At 34.1% G+C, this 18,321-nt stretch overlaps 1 protein-coding gene across 1 annotated transcript in view; it reads left to right on the forward strand.

The window, feature by feature from the left end:
* clstn2a (calsyntenin 2a) overlaps window positions 1-18,321 on the forward strand; it is a 112,234-nt gene that overhangs the window by 59,975 nt on the left and 33,938 nt on the right. The window contains exon 3 of the mRNA XM_087811982.1: window positions 17,453-17,648. Coding sequence (XP_087668108.1) covers window positions 17,453-17,648 — 196 coding nt within the window. The remainder of the gene's footprint in view (window positions 1-17,452; window positions 17,649-18,321) is intronic.

Consider the following 18,321-nt stretch of genomic DNA (forward strand, 5'->3'; position numbering starts at 1 on the left):
AAAACATCCTGTTAAATACTGAAGCGGAAAAGCTGTGAGCTTTTACTTCATTAAATCAACCCGTGGGAGGTATAGCTTTTGGTCAACGTATACTTATTAGAAAAAAAAAAATAGAATTTCATTTTAAGCTCTGAGGCGGACCGCACCAACTGACTCTCTGGCCCAGAGTTTGACACATGACCGTGAGGGAGAGCGGCTCAGTCCAGCGTGGGTTGAAGCGCCGACATCTACTTACTGGGCCTCGACGTCTGCAGGGAAATTTTTTATTCCATTCCCCAGTCATGTTGGCCTTTGTCTCCACTGGAAAGTCACGTCGTGTTCTGATTATTCTGTCCCACGCAACCATGAGGAGCACGGCGACAATTTTCAAATATATCCAACGTTGCATGTACTTGAAACTACATGGTTTATATTCAACACTTTGACTGCATAAACCCGGTGACATTTAATGCTTTTAATTTAATGTGATTTATGACGATTAAAATGTCAACACTTGTTTTCCACTCTGCTTGTAAACCATCTGATCATTTGTTTCAGTGGCTCATTCGGAAGCTTTTTTCATGGACATTAGACATACCAAGACAAGCAGTAACACACACACACACACACACACACACACACACACACACACACACACACACACACGACACATCGATGCTTCACTCAGTCAGTAGAAAAGTGCAAAATGGAAATGACCTTCACCCAGAATCATTGTTTGATACGCATTTATACTCTTCTGTCTCACATCGTTTCAAGTCTGACAGGAGTCTCTCCGCCTTTGTGTTCTTCCATCAACGTCCTCGCTAACGAATCCAGCCCACGTTGTTCGTCTTAAAGAAAAAGCAGCAGAATATCTGAAGAATTCTGTCAGTCTGGATCTTTTCGCCCCAATTAAACTGAAATGTTTTAACCTTTTTCATTTTTTTGGTGTATTTAGTTTTAGTCTTTCTTGCAGTTTCAAATTCTTACAAGCATCTACTTTGATTATTAATCACTATTATATATTATAATCACTATTATTTGTATCTGTATTTCCTGTTATGAACAAACTCAAACACTAACTTATTTTTAGTTATTTAACAGTCGCTTCTGCGAGTGTTTTTGTAATGTGTATTTATTTATTCATATTTTTTTTATTTGTTTTTACTGATGTCAATTCGCTTTGATTTTCTCCTTTTAAAAATAACTTATGTCATCTTCAATACTTAATGTATTGAAAAGAATACGTTTTTTTTCATTTTATTGCTTTCATGTATTGTAATTAATTTTATTATTAAAGACCACTTTGATATGGATAATATGTGTAACTTTTAGATTGTATATCTAATGATGTTTTTTTTGCATATCAATTTATAAAGTAAAATAACATCATATTATAATTATTGCATGATAAATAATTTTTGTATCGTTTTTTTTTTTATGGATTCTATTTATAAACGTTGGTTAAACAAAAACAAGCTTAATTTCCTTTTTTTTTTTAATACAATTGGTTTAACAAAGCCTAAAAATAGACCTCAGGTATTATATGATATTCAATTTGGTTAATTATATTCTATGTAATAGAATTTTATGTTCTTATTTCTTAATGTATTTTGCTGGGTATTTAAAATAAAAGGGTTTTCCAGTTTTAAATGTCAGTTTACAAGAAGTCGTTTTTCAAATCCTGACATGTGACGATTGTTTCGAAGCGTCTGAAGTCTTGCGAGATGATCTAACTCGCTGCATAGCTCAACTGAGCAACCGAGTCTTTTCCTCGGGGCACGGCGACCAAAACCCAGCTGTTGAACAAAGCGAGACATTTACTTCCTTTGCTTCTTCAGACAAGATTAACAAGCGGCGTGTCGAGCCGGAGAAGGTCAACTTTTGCAGAGTTATAGCCGGAGAGATCCTGTCGCCGGGTGATGCATCTCTCCACGGTCACTTTCTAAAGAACCACAGACTTGTAACGGCTACCAAGGAGACTTTGAGGAGTGGAATGAAGAAGCGCTCGTGATAAATCCTTCCATTGTGTCGCCGTGACGCACAGTTTCTACTTCTCTTTTGGGTCGGTTTCTTATCACCGTCTCACACTCTTGTTCTTTTTTCCACCTGTCGTTATTTTTTTGCTTTAACCGAACGTCACCTCAGCTAAAGTGTGTTCAGACACTCGCATCCATCCTGCTTTTATTTCAGCGGAAGAAGTGCTCCGTCCTTCTGGCTCCACATTAATTGCTGAAACAAGGATTGTTAAGCACTCCGCTTTCCTCCCTCCGCTGGGAATCGTCTCTCGTCTTCCTCTCTTTTCTTGAGCCGCCATATTGACGCGACGACAGGATGATCTCACTTGTAAGGCTGGCATTTTCGTGTAAAGAACGGCAACAAAAAATGTCAAATTGTTGTTCATAACCCGAGGCGTAAAAGGTGCGAGTATCAGGGATATTTGCCGAGCCAGCAATTTCGAAGGTGTAAAGAGGGAAAAGGTGGCGGCGCTGCAGAGGAAACATCCACTTTAATTAGCTTATTCTTTATCTTCAGCCTCAGGAAACAAACTCATTCCCTCCATTCATCATGCTGCGAAAAGAAAGTTAGTTTTCTCACCGAGAAAACCTTGTGGAAGGAATGCACTCAGGTGAGACCAGCAGCAGGAAAATAACACTCAACAGAAAAAATGTCACTTTTTATTTACATCAGAGAGTATTTTGGTAACCTTATTTTCCTGTTTTACGTTGACTTTTCAATTTGTTTTTCATATTCATTTTCTCTCCGCAGCGTTGAAAACGGATGAATTTGCTTCATTCCAAATACAAAAAAGAATCACTTACCCATAATGTTTTGTTATTATTAGCAAAACATCTAGCTTAGCATTTATCGTAGCAACTAAGCTACCACTCAAGCTAGCAATTAGCATAGCTATTAGCTTAGCTGAACATTATGAATTAGTAACACTGCTGATTAGCATTGTAGCATGTGTTAGCATTGTTATTTTGAAGTTAACAGTAACAGGAAGTAAACACACACCAAATAATTATTTTATTTTATTTTAAGTTAACTTATTCAGATAAGTTGTTTCTCCTGATCACAGACAACTCTCTGTTTTTTGTTTTTTTTTGTTTTCCATTAGTTCACCTCCTCGTACCCTAAACTATCTGTTATGATAAATTCTTCCATCAAATTTTTTTTTTTCCCTTCATTATTTTAATGTTTTAGGTGAAATAGTTTTAAATATTATTAAAACATGTATATAAATACACCATAGGAATCTAATAAGTAAACAGGTCACACATTATTAATAAAGATATTTTTCTAAATCGATCAATATCCTTAAGGAAATACAATATATTTAGCTTAGTTGTGATAAAATGTGAAAAAAATATATGTACGTTTTCTAAAGAGAAACAGATGTAAATTTAATGTTAAGAAAATGTGAATTAAAGTTATACATTAATTATTTTAAGCTTTTGCACAAATAAAAATGTTAAAAACTCTTATGCATTAAGTTCATTATAAAATTCCCAAAAGTTTGATAATAGTTTCATAGCCTTGGTGATAATAACGATTTTAAAACTAAGTAATTGTGTAACAAGTAGAGCCTGTTTCTAAGACTTAACTACTCAATTGCTCACTCCTGCTTCCAACATTCATCATTTAGCTGAAAACAATAACCTGAGCATGCTTTAATAACTTTTTAATAACATTTGTAACGTCAATCTATGTTGTCTACGTCAGTTTCCAAGGCAATATTATGAATCCCGTCCGAGCTCCTTCTCTGCAGCAGCATGTGGATAAAAAGCTCTTGAGTTTCTCCGTGCAGACGTGGATGAACGCCTCGCAGACTTCTTTATTTTAGCTGCTGTGCGGTGAAAAGTGTGTGTCAGCAGCATGTCAACTCGAGTGGACGATTACCATCAGCGCTGAGAGCTTTTAGACCTCATGCCGAACGTTGTTTTTCGAGTTGTAACTGGAAGTTTCTCCGAGGCTTATTAGTCGTTTTTTTCATCTCGGAGCCATCTGTCACCAGAGCTGTCACAAAGAAATGTTTGTTTTTTTAAATTAAATACATGTTGTGGAGCCAACGATGGAGTAATGACACAGTACAAGTGGTGCATTAACAATTATCTTTCCTTCTGAAAAAACTTGTTTTTCATTCATTTTTGAAAAAACAAGGGTCAAAACCAAAGGTGTAATTATAAAAGCAATGTTTCTGTCACAAAAATGTTTCAAGCTTTTCATACATTTTATGTCCTTATTTCAAAACTTTTTTTCAACATGGCAACGTTAATACCAGCTTAGAAATCTAATAATAAAACAGTTTATAAATAGTAGATAGAGATTTAAATAAATGAAAAAATCATATCAAGTTTATTTTGTGTAAAAATGGATTTAAGTTCTTTATAATTTAATAATAATAAGTTAAAAGTGAAAAAATGTTTTCTTTTTAAAGAATGAAAAAGTATAAAAAAGTGTGAACGTGATTTAATGTTATTAAAATAATGAGTGTATAACTTCTATATTTTTAAGTAAAAAGTAACATAAATTGATTGCATAACAAAAGAATAATTAGAGAAAATACAAAAGAAGTACAAATTTGATTCATGCTATTATTTTATTTCTCAAAAGAAGGTGAAGATTTTTTACACATAGTTAATAAAGTTTTTAATACAATTTAAAGTTTATTTGTATCCAAATTGATCATTATTCCTAGAAAAATACTTTATATCTACATTATTAGTGATACAAAGTGGGAAAATATGTTTTTAAGAAAAATTATAATTGTGTGTACCGATAAAAAAGTTCATATTTATTTGAAAATGTAAACAAAAAAAGTGAAAGCTATGCATTCATTATTTAATAAAGTTCATTATAGAAAAACCCAAAATGTTGATTAAATTGATTAAGTGGATCATTTTATTATCCCTTATGTTGTCTCTGTGTCAAGGTGACCAGTGGGCCGGGAAACAAATGTGTTTGTGGTATCCCTTCTGTTGTCTCCGGGTCAAGATGAACGACCTCCACCACTGCATATGTATTTAGGGAAGCCAGGGAGGTCGTTCACCTTGACCCAGAGACAATACAAGGGATGACACAAACACATTTGTTCTCGGGCCTGAGATAACAACATTCAAATCTGAATAACAAAATTCAGAGTTTGTTCAAGTATTGCCATGTCCATGCCTTTGAAGGTGTTTCTAAATCAAAGTTTAATAGAAATTCAAGTTGATTGACATTCAGCGCTGATTCTGGTTTGCTGTGTTTTCTGACACGTTTATTTTTGTTCCTCCACACATGCAGGTAGTTCCATCACTCGTCATGTTCCAAACCTGCAGCGAGGCGTTGAGGTGTTAATTGTGCTTTGTCACTTGTATCTAAATGAAAAACCTGAACACAAACGTGTCGAAAATTGAAAAGTAAAGGGAAACTTGTGACTGTGGGCGGATTCTCCTGTAAAGTAGTTTTAATTACTTGTTACCCTTTTTTTTCTCTGATTTCATTCTCTGTGGAACAAACATTTGGTCTTGAACTCCTTTTCAAAGGCTCAGCACAGTCACAGACATTAGCTAACAAGCTCCACAGCAATGTTTATTTCATTATTCCTCGCCTCCTGCAGAGACTAATGCCTCTGTCTCCGGAAACCATGGAAGAAAAGCTTCTCTTGTAAACACCAGCAGGAAGCATTAGCTGGTGCATTATTGTCTGCTCACATGTGTCAGCAGTGTCTGCGCTGAAATATCCACTGTCATGTGAGAGCAACGTCAGCCATTTCTTTAAAGGATTGAAGACAGACATTAAGTTATTATACAGTTAAGAAGCACTTACAGTCATGTAAAAAGTGCTGAAGAGATTTTTTAAATGTATATTTGTTCAAAAGTACAAATTTAAATTAAGTTAAAGAATATAATATGGGCTAAAACCTGGAATTCATAGAAAAAAAAATCAATATTTTAAGATTAACAATATGAGTTATAGTACAATATATATAGTACTTTGTCTTTGTTATTTTTCTTTGAGCTATGTTCTTTATCTTTATCTTTAGACTTAGATTGTATCATCTTCTCTTTATTTCTCTTTGTTCTTGTCCTTCTTATTTTATTTCGATTTATTTTTTGATGAAAAAAATTGCAGTATTTTCTGTGGCTATTGGAAAAAAAAAACTTTCCTTAAGGAGACCTCCTGAGGGATCAATAAAGTTTTACCTTTACCTTACCTTACCTTACAAGAACATTTTCAATACATCTAAAAATATAAGTAAGTAAGTAAGTAATATTTATTTATATAGCGCTTTTCGAGACCAGGCTCATTATTTTTTGAATATAATAAAAAAATATTAAATATCAATTCCTTAAATGTTTTAAAGTCTTGACTTTAATATTTAACAAATATTGGCAATTATCTAGAGGTCTAACACAAAAGCAAAACATTTTTGATGTATTTCTTATTATTTGTCTTATAAAAATAGATATAATATACTGTATTTGTTCAGGCTTTTCCTTGATTTTCTGGAACTCCTGTTGTGTTATCAGTTTTATCTTGATCTTTAAAATATATACTTTATTGAATATTGTTTTGATTGTTTAAGCGCTTTGTGACCCTGGTCTGGAAAAGCGCTATACAAATAAAAATTTCTTACTTACTTACTGTAGTGTACTGTGATATTAAAAAATAAGCCTCATAGAGGGGGAACAACATTTATACGGATAAAAAAAAATAAAGATGAATAAAATTCGACTTTGCCCTCGTCCAGCTTCATTTTAAACTAATTTCAGTTAAGTTAAAGAAAAAAGTTTTCTGCCCTCTTTTTCTTTACACCTGTGTTATCTTAGGGTCAAGGTGACCCAGAGGCCTGACGACAAATGTGTTTGTGGGATCATTGAAGGGTTAAGAATGAAGTGCACGACAAGCTAACGCTGCCTCTCGTCACGAGTACCAACATCTCCGAACGAGGCTCTAGACTTGTGTTCACGCTGCGTTTCTTTTCTCTTGATGATTTTTATAATAAGCTGCCATTAAGGGACAAAGAACACGACCTGTATTCAGAGTTTAATGAAGTCAAAGAAATGTGCTGTAGATACTAATTCATTCTCTGTGACAATAGTTTGGCAGACATTCAGCCGCTTGACAGACCAATTAGGAACAATTTGCATGTCTTTCATGCTCCACTCGTTTCCCGAGAGCGTCGAGAGAAATGTGACATTCGACTTCCACCTCGGCTGTCGTCGGGAAAACGTTACAAGCATTCTCCGGAGCAGAGCTGAGAAAAGAAAATCGACAATGATTTTAAAATGCAATTTAGCTAAGACAATGTAGATAATTGTTAAATTGACTTAAAATCTAAAGTATGTCAAAAATAATGTGGGTTTTTTTTTCACACATTTTTAAGCCAAGAATATTATTTATTATTGATAAAATGTCCAAATATTGGGGAATATATATACAGTATATATATGATTATCTTAAATACAATCTTTTTTTTAAGGTTTTCTTAAAGTTAAAATAAATAAAGAAATAATAAAAAGATTTTTTAGCTAATATTGCCCTACTATGATACAATAACATTTATTTGGCATATACTGTATGTGACAGTGAGCTCAGTAGCGCAAAAGAGAAAAAAAAAAACTTGCTCGCACAGCACACGTTAAAGGAAGATGAAATGAAAGAATGAGCCATCTTTTCCTATTTTTGCTAAAAATTGTTATTGAATGAGTTGTTTTGAAAGTTATGTATTAAAAAAAAAGTCAGAGTCTAAAACTGAGATAGTGTAGATCTTAAAGCAACTGAAGTTTTTGTTAATACAAATTATGAATTTGGTTATTTTTGTGTATTTTAGGAGTAATTTTTCGCATATTTAGTAAATATTACACTAAATAAAATGGGGAATAATACATGAATAAATGAGACTAAACACTAAAATTGTTTAAAAAAAAAAATGTTAAGCTAACATGCTAAAGACCGCCTTTTCATTCATGGCAGGAATTTTCCTTCCAACTGTGAAACGTTCTCCTCAGATCGTAGCAATGATAGAACCTCAGCCGACATTATTTATAAAAGATTCTTTCATTCCTCAAACTCTGATTCAACAGAAGCAATTTTGCCAAACAGCCCAACGTCAGGCGTGACATTTTACCTCAAAATGTCATCCTTTTTTCTTTTTTTTTTTTTACAAAAAATCATTCCCCGAACTTTCAACGTCTCCTTGAGCACAATTTAACCGAACGTTTCTGCTTCATCCATGTTGTGTCATTTTTTCTTTCACCGTCACTGAGTTCTCTGAAGTGGTCCTCCAGGATCCGAGGCGCTGAGAGTGAAATAAGGTTTCCTGTCTCCCCTCGGCAGAGCGGTCAGAAAACGAGGCTCTCTTTTACGCCGAGACGTCGGAGGATTTGAAAGGCAATTTGAATCCAGTGACAGAGTAAATGGACGAGGGCAGCGACGGGCGTCAGTCACAGAGTCGAGTCGGTTCCTCTTCGGCGTTGATGACTCCATTGAACTTCGAGTCAAAGTCAACATCTTGACAAATTATGTTTTAAATGTCGGCAAGAGATTGAAGTTGTTTTTAAAACGGAGTTTCTGCTGACCTTCTCAGATTGCCACAAAATCAGAATCGGAAGGTTTATGTAAAATCGTTTTTTATGTGGTTTTATATGAAAAAAACGTTTTGTCTGATTTATAACAAAATCTCTTTCATAACCCTTTGGTTTGTGTTGTTGTCTCTTCACCTTTCCTCCCAAAAGGTGCCGACCTTATCAAAATAAATCAAATAAATTGGTTCCATTTATTAAAAATAAATAGCTACCGAGAAATATATAACAATAGGTTAGTTCAGCTCAATTATTTAAAGTTAAAGCAATTCATTAATTTAGATTTCCAGTTGTGCCAAACGTATAATAGAATAAGTTTGTGAATCCAAATATAAAGTATTTTTAAGTGGATTTATCATGTATTGGCTTATTTAAAATACGAAAACAATAAATATTTGTTATGAAGCCAGTTTTTACCATCTGGATCCATCAATCTTTTGAGGAATCCAACAGGATTTATTCGCAAAAAATAATTCCACCTGCTCTAAAAATGCTATTGAAGCTAGTAGTATAAATGGCTAAAGAAATGTGTCTAAAGGAGCTGCTTGGCAGAGGTCTGCACTGCTTTGACTTTTGAACATGATACTAATCTTGTATAACGTTCGATTTAAAATACTTATGACATCATCAATTCTACATTTGAAATGTCTTCAAACAGTTTATAATTTACTGTTAAAAGAAGTCATAAACAAAAGAATGTATCATGACAAATACTGCACTTATTTATATTCTAAAATATTCTTAGTTTATATAATATCTGTCTATAATATAATATGATATCTATATTATTGGTTTTACAATATAATTATCAATATGAGGATAGACTTCTGACTCTGACTCGTGTCATCATCTTGCAAATAGTTGTGTAACTATTAACGATAATGAGACACGACAGCTGCGGATTTAATTCGTTTTTCCTGCTGTTATGACAAACGTAACTAGCATTGATCGATGAATCCTGACACATTAGATCATCCTCTCCTCCTCCCTGCAGACCGCGGGTGAATTCGTGTAGAGGATCTGGATCAACACACATCGTCCCCTGCTGTTCTTAAATGTCGCCGCAGTCAGGGGTTAGGCCTCTTCAGCGTCGTTCATTTAGTCAGAATCAACATGAAGATCATTATATTCTAAATGTCAGCGAAAGAAGAAGTTGGGTTTTTTTTAAATGGCATTGATACTGACTGCTGAGTACCTAGAATAATTAAAATAAATAATAATAATAAATCAGAGATATTATATTTAAAAAGCTCCTGAAGCTCAATTATTTAAGTAATATAGATTCATTTTGTTCAGTTAAATGTTCAAATAAATGTATTTCCTCTCATTTTCCTTTTTTTGTTTTTCCAATTTAGTCATATTAAAATATTTATTGTTATATTTGTCCCTTCATGTGATTTATTTTTCACAAATTTAATATTAAAATGATTTTTCGATAATTCTTAAAATAAATCTTATTATTTGTACCTGTAACTCTACCTTATGTTTTTTAACTGGTTAGTTCGTAAACAGATTCTATCAAATTAATTAATTATTTGAAAAACAATTGATTATATAATGTATTTTTCTCCAATTTTTGACATTGATATTTACATATTTCTGCCCTTTTTTTCTGCCCTTACCCCAACCTGAGGAGGGATCCTGCCCGGCGTAACCCTTGTGTTAACTCAGGGTCAAGGTGACCCGGAAGCCCAAAAAAAAAAGTTGTTTATGGTATCTAGGGCTGCACGATATTGGAAATGAATGTGCGATAGCGATATTAATGTGATTTTTTTCACCTAAAAATGTAGCTGTGAGTACTGTAGGGGGGTCCTGGGCTTTAGAAAAGGAAAATGATGCGATATTTCCCTTTTGTTTATTTCCGCGATTCGGTGCCGACATGATCAGAGAAAAATATCACTTATAACGCTCAGTTTCGTGGGACTTGCATCCCTTGGTTTCCCGCAAAACTGAGCGACATCAGAGAGGAGCCGCCGGCTCGTCGCGATGTCACCAAATCAATAATAAATCACACCTCCTTGTACACACACATGTAGTTTATAAATGACCTGACGCTAACAACTTAGCTCATTAGCATACGGCGAAGACGGACAGGTTTACACTTGTTTGGTAGTTCCGCGATCTTATAAGAACGCTGAAAACAACTGAGAAGAGATGAAAAGTACTTAACTTAAGGCTAAGTTAGCTAAGTTAGCCGGCAAGACACGTTGCCATAGCAACCGAGCCACACAGACCGAGTCGCAACGACAACAAGACATAGAAGTACAATTTGACAACTTTACAGAACGTGACACTGATTGGCCAAAGTGCACATTTAAGAAATGCTTGATTTATACAATAAAAAAAAAAAAATTATCGCACATGTTTTCAATATGCATATCGCACGTGCCAATATTGCGATATCAATATTTTTTTTAGATATATCGTGAAGCCCTACTGGTATCCCTTACAGAAAAAAAAACATGTGTCACGTCTTGTGCTTCCACGGTTTTGTACGATTCTCCCAAACTTGTGTCAGCTTTTCAGTCGTTGTCATTCAGTCGTCAGCCGACATATGTCTCCTGATATCTTCCGACATGAGACGAGAGCAGAGATGCGAGCAGACGATCCGACGGGGAGATAAGTCGGAGGAATTGAAGACACGCGACTCTGTACTGAAGATTAGAATAAAGAAGTTTTTTTTTTTACACATCAGGACATTGTCGTTATTTCACTTTGACACGCACAGATTGTGTGTTACAGGGAAAATAAGGATTTTTTTTTCTTCTTTGACACCCGGAGTGGATGCGGTCGGGTGGGCAGTTGTTTACGGCGCTCTCGCAATCTCTCCGTTTCCGCTTCACGTTTCACATTTTCCGCCGACACGCTGAAATGAAACGTATGTTTCGCTGTATATTGCCGCCGTAATGGATACATCTGTCTTCGTTTCCTGTCAGTTAAATGATGCTTCATGAAGTTAAGTATGACATTGTTTAAACGTGACAAGAATGAAGTATAACCATTTTAATGATACTTAATATGGATTTGTTTTTTAAAAATAAAACTATATTTCAAACTTCATTCCTTATAACTATAACTATTTTGCTGTAAATTTCATCGTACCAGAATAAAACTCATTGGCGTCTTTATTTATTGTTACATATTCGTTTTATATTTAATTAATTTTTGTGTTATTTATATGTTAAAATTTATTTAAGTTTAATTTTAAAGTGTAACAATCAAATAAAATTCACTTTATTAGATTCAAGTGGATAATTCTGATTAAAAGATCCACTAAACTTTCCCTAATTCTTCTATAATGTCCTCGTTTTTTTTTCATTTTCCTTTGTTCTGTCTTTTTCGAAAGACTTATCGCCGGATATAATGTGCTCCTTCCTGGAGATGTAATTGCCCACCTCTGGATCGCAGTCTCGAAACGCATTAGAAAACAAGCCAAAGTTTGGCTCTTCAATTGCTCCGCACAGGCCAGTTAAGAGCGATATTTATTACAATTACGTCGTAGAAAAGGGCGCTCAGGAACAAATCCGCGTGAGCCATTACCTTCAGAATAAAGTGGGAGTCGTAATATACAACAACACTGTGATCTTAACTGCCTTCTGCACGATTCGCTGCATTTAAGAAGGAAGGAGTACGACTCCTCCAGGTGTTGATGCTCGAATCCTCGTAGAAACAATTCATCATAAAACTATCTTGTTGTTAAATTCATTGTTTGCTCAAATAAAAGTGAATAAACAGGAACAGCAAAGTGTTTTTAGACAAATATTGTGATTTTTAATTGTTGTTAAGTGACACAAACAAGTCTTTATATTGTTTGTCATGTTATTTTGTCGTTGGAATTAATCCATTTGTCCTTGGAACAAGAGTAGATGATTAATTTTTGGTGGTTTTCAAAAGGACCATCTGGATCCAGGAATCATTTGAAGATTGTGTTATTAGAACTAATAATCGCTAGTACTATCCCAGGTACTAAAAATACCCTAAAAATGTTTTTCATAACCAACATATTCTGTTTAGTGGTTTACCAAGACCTACCGAGGGCCACATTAATACATTAAGAGGGCCACCAATTGCCCACAGACCTCATTTTTCCAGGGTTAAGGTACTTTTTTTCTATAGCTATGGAAACAATTAAAAAATACTTTTTTTCTGTTTTTTAATTGTTTCCACAGCCACAAATATAGACCATATACATTCTAAATAATAAATAACTGGTAAATAAAGTTTAAATAAACTGTAAACAAGATAAAGTATTTAAAATACACTGTTGGTATTGAATTATATAGATACTATTAATGTTATGCAGTACTTTTAAGTAAAGACTATATGAAAGTAGTTATTTCCCATCAGATTATCGAACTGCTCGATTTTACATTTCACGTGTTTTCACGTTCAAGTATTCATAATAATAATAATAATATTTTATTTATATTTAGTGCTGCTTGATCCCTTATAGGGGTTTCGGGGTGATGGAGCCTATGGACTGTTGGAGGAAACCGGAGGAGTAATTCGATTTTTTTTAACAATTTATTCAAACAATAAATACAAAAAGTATTATATAATTTTAATTTTTCATAGCTTTTTAAATTCAATATAAGTGTTGGTGCTGCCAGACTTTTAAAACCGAAGCAGCACCGAGCTACTTGAACTTTCAGCCAATCACGCAACGCGTAGACGATCAGGTGACGACATAGAAGCAATGGTAGGTGAATTCAGGTATTTTCCTGTAATTGCGTCAACTTTGTTTTGACTCTTTGTCGTCACCTGTTCGTCTACGTGTTACGTGATTGGCTGAAAGTCCAAGTAGCTCAGTACTCCTTATTGTCTGGTGGTTCTATTATACCAACATTAATATTGAAATTAAAAGGCTACGACTTAAAATATATTTAATAGTGAACAATTATTTTTGTATTATTGGAAACAGATATTAAAATCTATGTGTCTTTCATTTTGAACATTGGCCGCTTTATCTACCGCAAGAATAATTTAATGGTATAAAATATTAATCATTTAAAAAGTGTGAAATGTTAAATTAAACTATTCAATATCCTTTATCTTTTATCCACCTTTTCCTCCCCGGTGTAAGTTGAATTCCACATCTGCAGCGACTAAAACGGTCTCAACAGGTGCGAGTGCGTTCAAAGCTCGCAGTAATTTCCAGTTAACAGTGAAGCTGTTGAGGCGCCGGGACATGATTTGCAGCTTTTATACAGCGTTGTGTCGGCGACTCACCTGCGGCGACGTGTTGTGCTTCGCCGGCATCAACATTCACAGCCACGAGTCGCTCTGGCAGTCTTCAATTTCAATTCCCCATCAGGGGATAAATGGAGTCAAACATTCTTCCGTCTGCTTCCCTTTTGTTTGCCATGAGATCAGAAACCGCTCCAGAAATATTTTGATATTCTGATCTGCCAGTACGAGTTCTTCCAGGATATTGATGATAGTTTCTAGAGTATTGTGTCTAGACTGAGAAGATATATTGGGCTCAACATTTGTAGGTCGGAGAAGTGATGAAGTGATTAATTAAAGCTCTTGTGTGACTTCCTCTCCGGGCCAGATAGGGAGGAAATCTGGGCTTAAAAATGCCTGACACTCTGTAATCACCCGACTCTTGCTCTTACACACACACATGTGCGCACACACACACACTCACACACACACACACACACACAACAGATGGATGGATCCAGTTTGTGATTATAAAGAGGAATTACTCTCCATCTTTATTCAGCTGCTGAATTTGACTTTCAAAAACACAAACGCCTGATCTGAACTCTCCGTTCCTGCTGCACGTCCGTGGGTGTGATTGAAATCCCACATTTTTTAAACGAATAAAAAAAGGCAACACAAAAATGACACAGAAGAGTAAAATTAAATGATATAAAAGTTATATAATTTATCCAAAGAATAGTTGAGTTAATTCAAACACAAACTAATATTTATTCTCTTTATTGATCAACACCATTGAACATTTGAAGTCATTAGAAAATATTTTATTTAATATTTGTTAAATCATTTCATCACTTTGACTTCTTGAGGGGTAGATTATTACAACGGAAGTGCCCCCAATGGCCCACGAACCTCACTTTTCCAGGGTCCTATATATTATAAACATTAAAAACTGAAAAAAAATCACAATAAATATGAATACATTAAACATAACTAACTAAGACCTGCTTTAGAAGGTTAAAATTAAAAGGTATTAACGTTATGTTGTTAATTACAAGAATAGTTAAAATAAATTAAACACAACATTTATATTATAACAACTTTATTGATTTACACCTCTGAACATTTCAAGTCATTAAAAAAACGTCATTTTTATTAAACTTTTTTTTTTAAATCATTTTATGGTTTGACTTTAACTTTTTGGTGGCCACATAAATCCAATCCGAGGGCCACCAATTGCCCACGAACCTCACTTTTCCAGGGTCTTATATAGATACTGTAAACATTAAAAAACGCACAGAAGAATCACAATAAATATGAATACATTAAATATAACTAATAAAAGAAAATTAAAAACCTGCTCAAGAAGGTTACAATTAAAATGTATAAACCTTTCATTGTTAATTACAAGAATAGTAAAGTTTAATTAAACGCAAACACATTTGTATTATAACAACTTTATTGATTTACAACAATGAACATTTCAAGTCATTAAAAAAAAAAAAAATTGTATTAAACATTTTAACATCATTTTATAGTTTGACTTTGTCTTCTTGGGGTAAAAGAAGGGTAAAGTTACATGATACAAAACCTTTATAATAAGAATAGTAAAGTTTATTGAATCACACAATTGAACATTTGAAAATCTTACTTGGCTAGCTTAGAAGTTTTTAGCTCACGATATCAACAGATAGGATGTACTTTAAATTAGAAATTCATTAATATATACATTTTAAAGTTCCTGCGGGCCACTTTCTTAAGTCATAAAAATATGTTTATCTACCTTTTTTTTTAAATTAATCCAGAATATTCAAGAATCTATAAAGTTTATAACCTTCTTTACTGGGAGAAAATAAAATACATATGTATTTGCTGGTGAAATTGAAAAAAAGTGTGTACAGTTGGAAGATGAGTTGTTGACGCAGTCGTCCAGCCAGGAATCTGTCATTACCATTTAAATACACTCGGACACAATCCACTCTCCTCTCGCTTCCCGCCTCAATTTCTCCCACAATTTTCCTGACGGATACATTTACCTGTGGAAGGTAATCCACAGAAACACATTTGCCACGACAGATGGAGCAGAAAATGGATTTGCATGCAGCCCCGAGCTGCTCCTTTCACTGCGACTCACAGCCACGCCAAACTTTTCCTTCTTGCATTGACACACAAATGTGCTTTTGTCGGCGCCAGACGTTTCTACACGCGTGTAGTCACTCGCCAGACCGTGTCATTACGTTGATATCACACTTTTGTCATTACATTTTTTTTATTTATACATTTGATCCTTAAATCCCTTTATTTTCCCTCGTTTTGTTCATAATAATGCAAAAAAAAAAGAAGAAGGGAAAACTATCTACTTTATTTTCTGGTCAGACATTTTTTCCACAAGGTTAACTATAATTCTACACAAGACCTAACAGATTTGAATTTAACTTTATTATTCAATGGGTTTAACAATGTCAGATTTCTCTCCATGATCCTCCCTGAACTCTACACCCTTCTCTCTTCTCTGGCTTTATCCTTCCTCTTCCTTTTCCTCATCCTTCTTCATCCATCTCATCCCTTCCCACCCTCCCAGTAGGGCACAGCAGTGAGTCTGGTTCTGCTCGAGGCTTCTGCCTTCTAAAAGGAAGTCTTTCCTCACCACTGTCAGGCTTTGATTCATTAATTTTTAAAAATTACTAAAGAGGATTTAAATAAATGTTTAGACTTCCGAGTAAATCCATTGTTTTTTCTGGTTGGTCCTCAATGTGGCCCCTTGCATAAATTAGTCAACCCTAAGTTTTTTGGATTTATTTAAAAATATTTTTTAACAATTGAATTATTTAAAAATATATATATATATATATATATATATATATATATATATATATATATATATATATATATATACTTCGTATTTTCTTCAATTCAAAAAGTTATTATCTGATTTACACTATGAATAAAAAGACAATGTTTCTCCTTGGCATAATCTTCTTTTTTTTTCAGAAAGTTCTGATATTATTTCTCAACGCTTTGTTTGGTAGCCGCTTTGCAAGTCTTTTGCTGACATTCCTGCCATCTTGATTTCACTACAAATAGAAATTTTAAAAAATCTGAAACGCAAAAGTTTTAGGTCTTTAAATATATATATATGTTAGATATATATATACATGGAAAAATACAAAAAAAAATGTCATAGTTTAAGACAGAGTTTTCTCATTTCAAAAAGAAACTTTATCTGGTTTGATCTCAGTGGCAGCAGTTCTTCTGAGACAGTGTAGCTCTGCTTTAAAGTATGCTGTGAGCAGGTCCCACACTGAGACGGTTTTGTGATGTGTCTTCAATGACCCACAACTTCCATCACGGGGCGCATGGTCATGGCTCAAATCTTTAAAATGAACACTGGCACAGGCGACTGACTCTATGAACGCACAACAATACACAACATTAACACCCCCCCCCAGTGTGTGCTAACACACTTAATAGAAAGTTCATAAGTTTGTGTCGGTTGCAAGGGAGACATGCTGACAAAGTAATGTCTTCAAATCAGACAATCAATCAAATAAAGTTATATTTTTATTTGCCATCTCAGAGCTGACGGTGTCTCGAGAGTCTTCTCTGAATTACAACATAAATGAATGAAAATATCTCCTGCTGTTTCTTCTCAAAACAAATAACTCACTTTTGGTTTACCACAACAATTTTTTCTTCACTTCTTTTGCATCTGACTGTCTTTCCCGTCGTTGCAGGGGAGATTTGTGCCTTCAAAATCTTCGGCGACGAGGCTCCGTTTAAAGCCGTGGTGTTGAACCGCACGACGGGAGAAGGAGTTCTGAGGGCCACGGGGCCCGTCGACTGTGAGATCCAGAAAGAATACACTTTCGTGACCCAGGCGTACGACTGTGGAGCCGGGCCTGACGGGGCGGGCTGGAAAAAGTCTCACAAGTGAGTGAAAACATTTCACTTTTTAAAGCATTTTTAAAATCAATGCATCTCGACTGCAGTGTTAGAGACACTTTTTGAATGTCCCTGAAATCAAGAAGTTGTTTTTTTGAAACATTTTGTTAATAGAAGACTTCCTTTAAAATAACAAAAAAGTAAATGTGAGAAAATAAAGTCATATTAAGATTTAAAAATATATAAAAACAATTCAATTTGTGCGATTATTATTGCCTTTTGGAAATGTTTAATTTTCTAAAGTCAATAAATATGAAAAAATGCATGATTGAATTAAATAAAATATATATTATAGATTTTACTTGAAATATATTTGCCACATATGGTCAAACCTGTCCTTTTGTTCCAATATAACTATAACAAAAATGTATTTCATCAAGATTATTAATGCTGGGTGGAAAAATGTATTTCCTAAGGGACCGTCTTATAAACCAAAATAAGGCCAAAATAACAAAGGCAAATAATGGTAAATAAAAAACCTAGAGTAAAACATTTTTAAAAGGTCATTATGCCATTATTTATTAACTAAAAGTTGAAGTTTTTTACTAAATGTACATTATATTAAAATACAAAAAATAGTAAAACAAGTTAACATGACAATTATTAGCTTTGTTATTTATTTAAAGGAAATATAAATACAAAAAAACCCCGAAAAGATTGC

This window comes from Callionymus lyra, chromosome 16, assembly GCF_982586985.1.
Source record: "Callionymus lyra chromosome 16, fCalLyr1.hap1.1, whole genome shotgun sequence".
Classification (NCBI taxonomy): domain Eukaryota; kingdom Metazoa; phylum Chordata; class Actinopteri; order Syngnathiformes; family Callionymidae; genus Callionymus; species Callionymus lyra.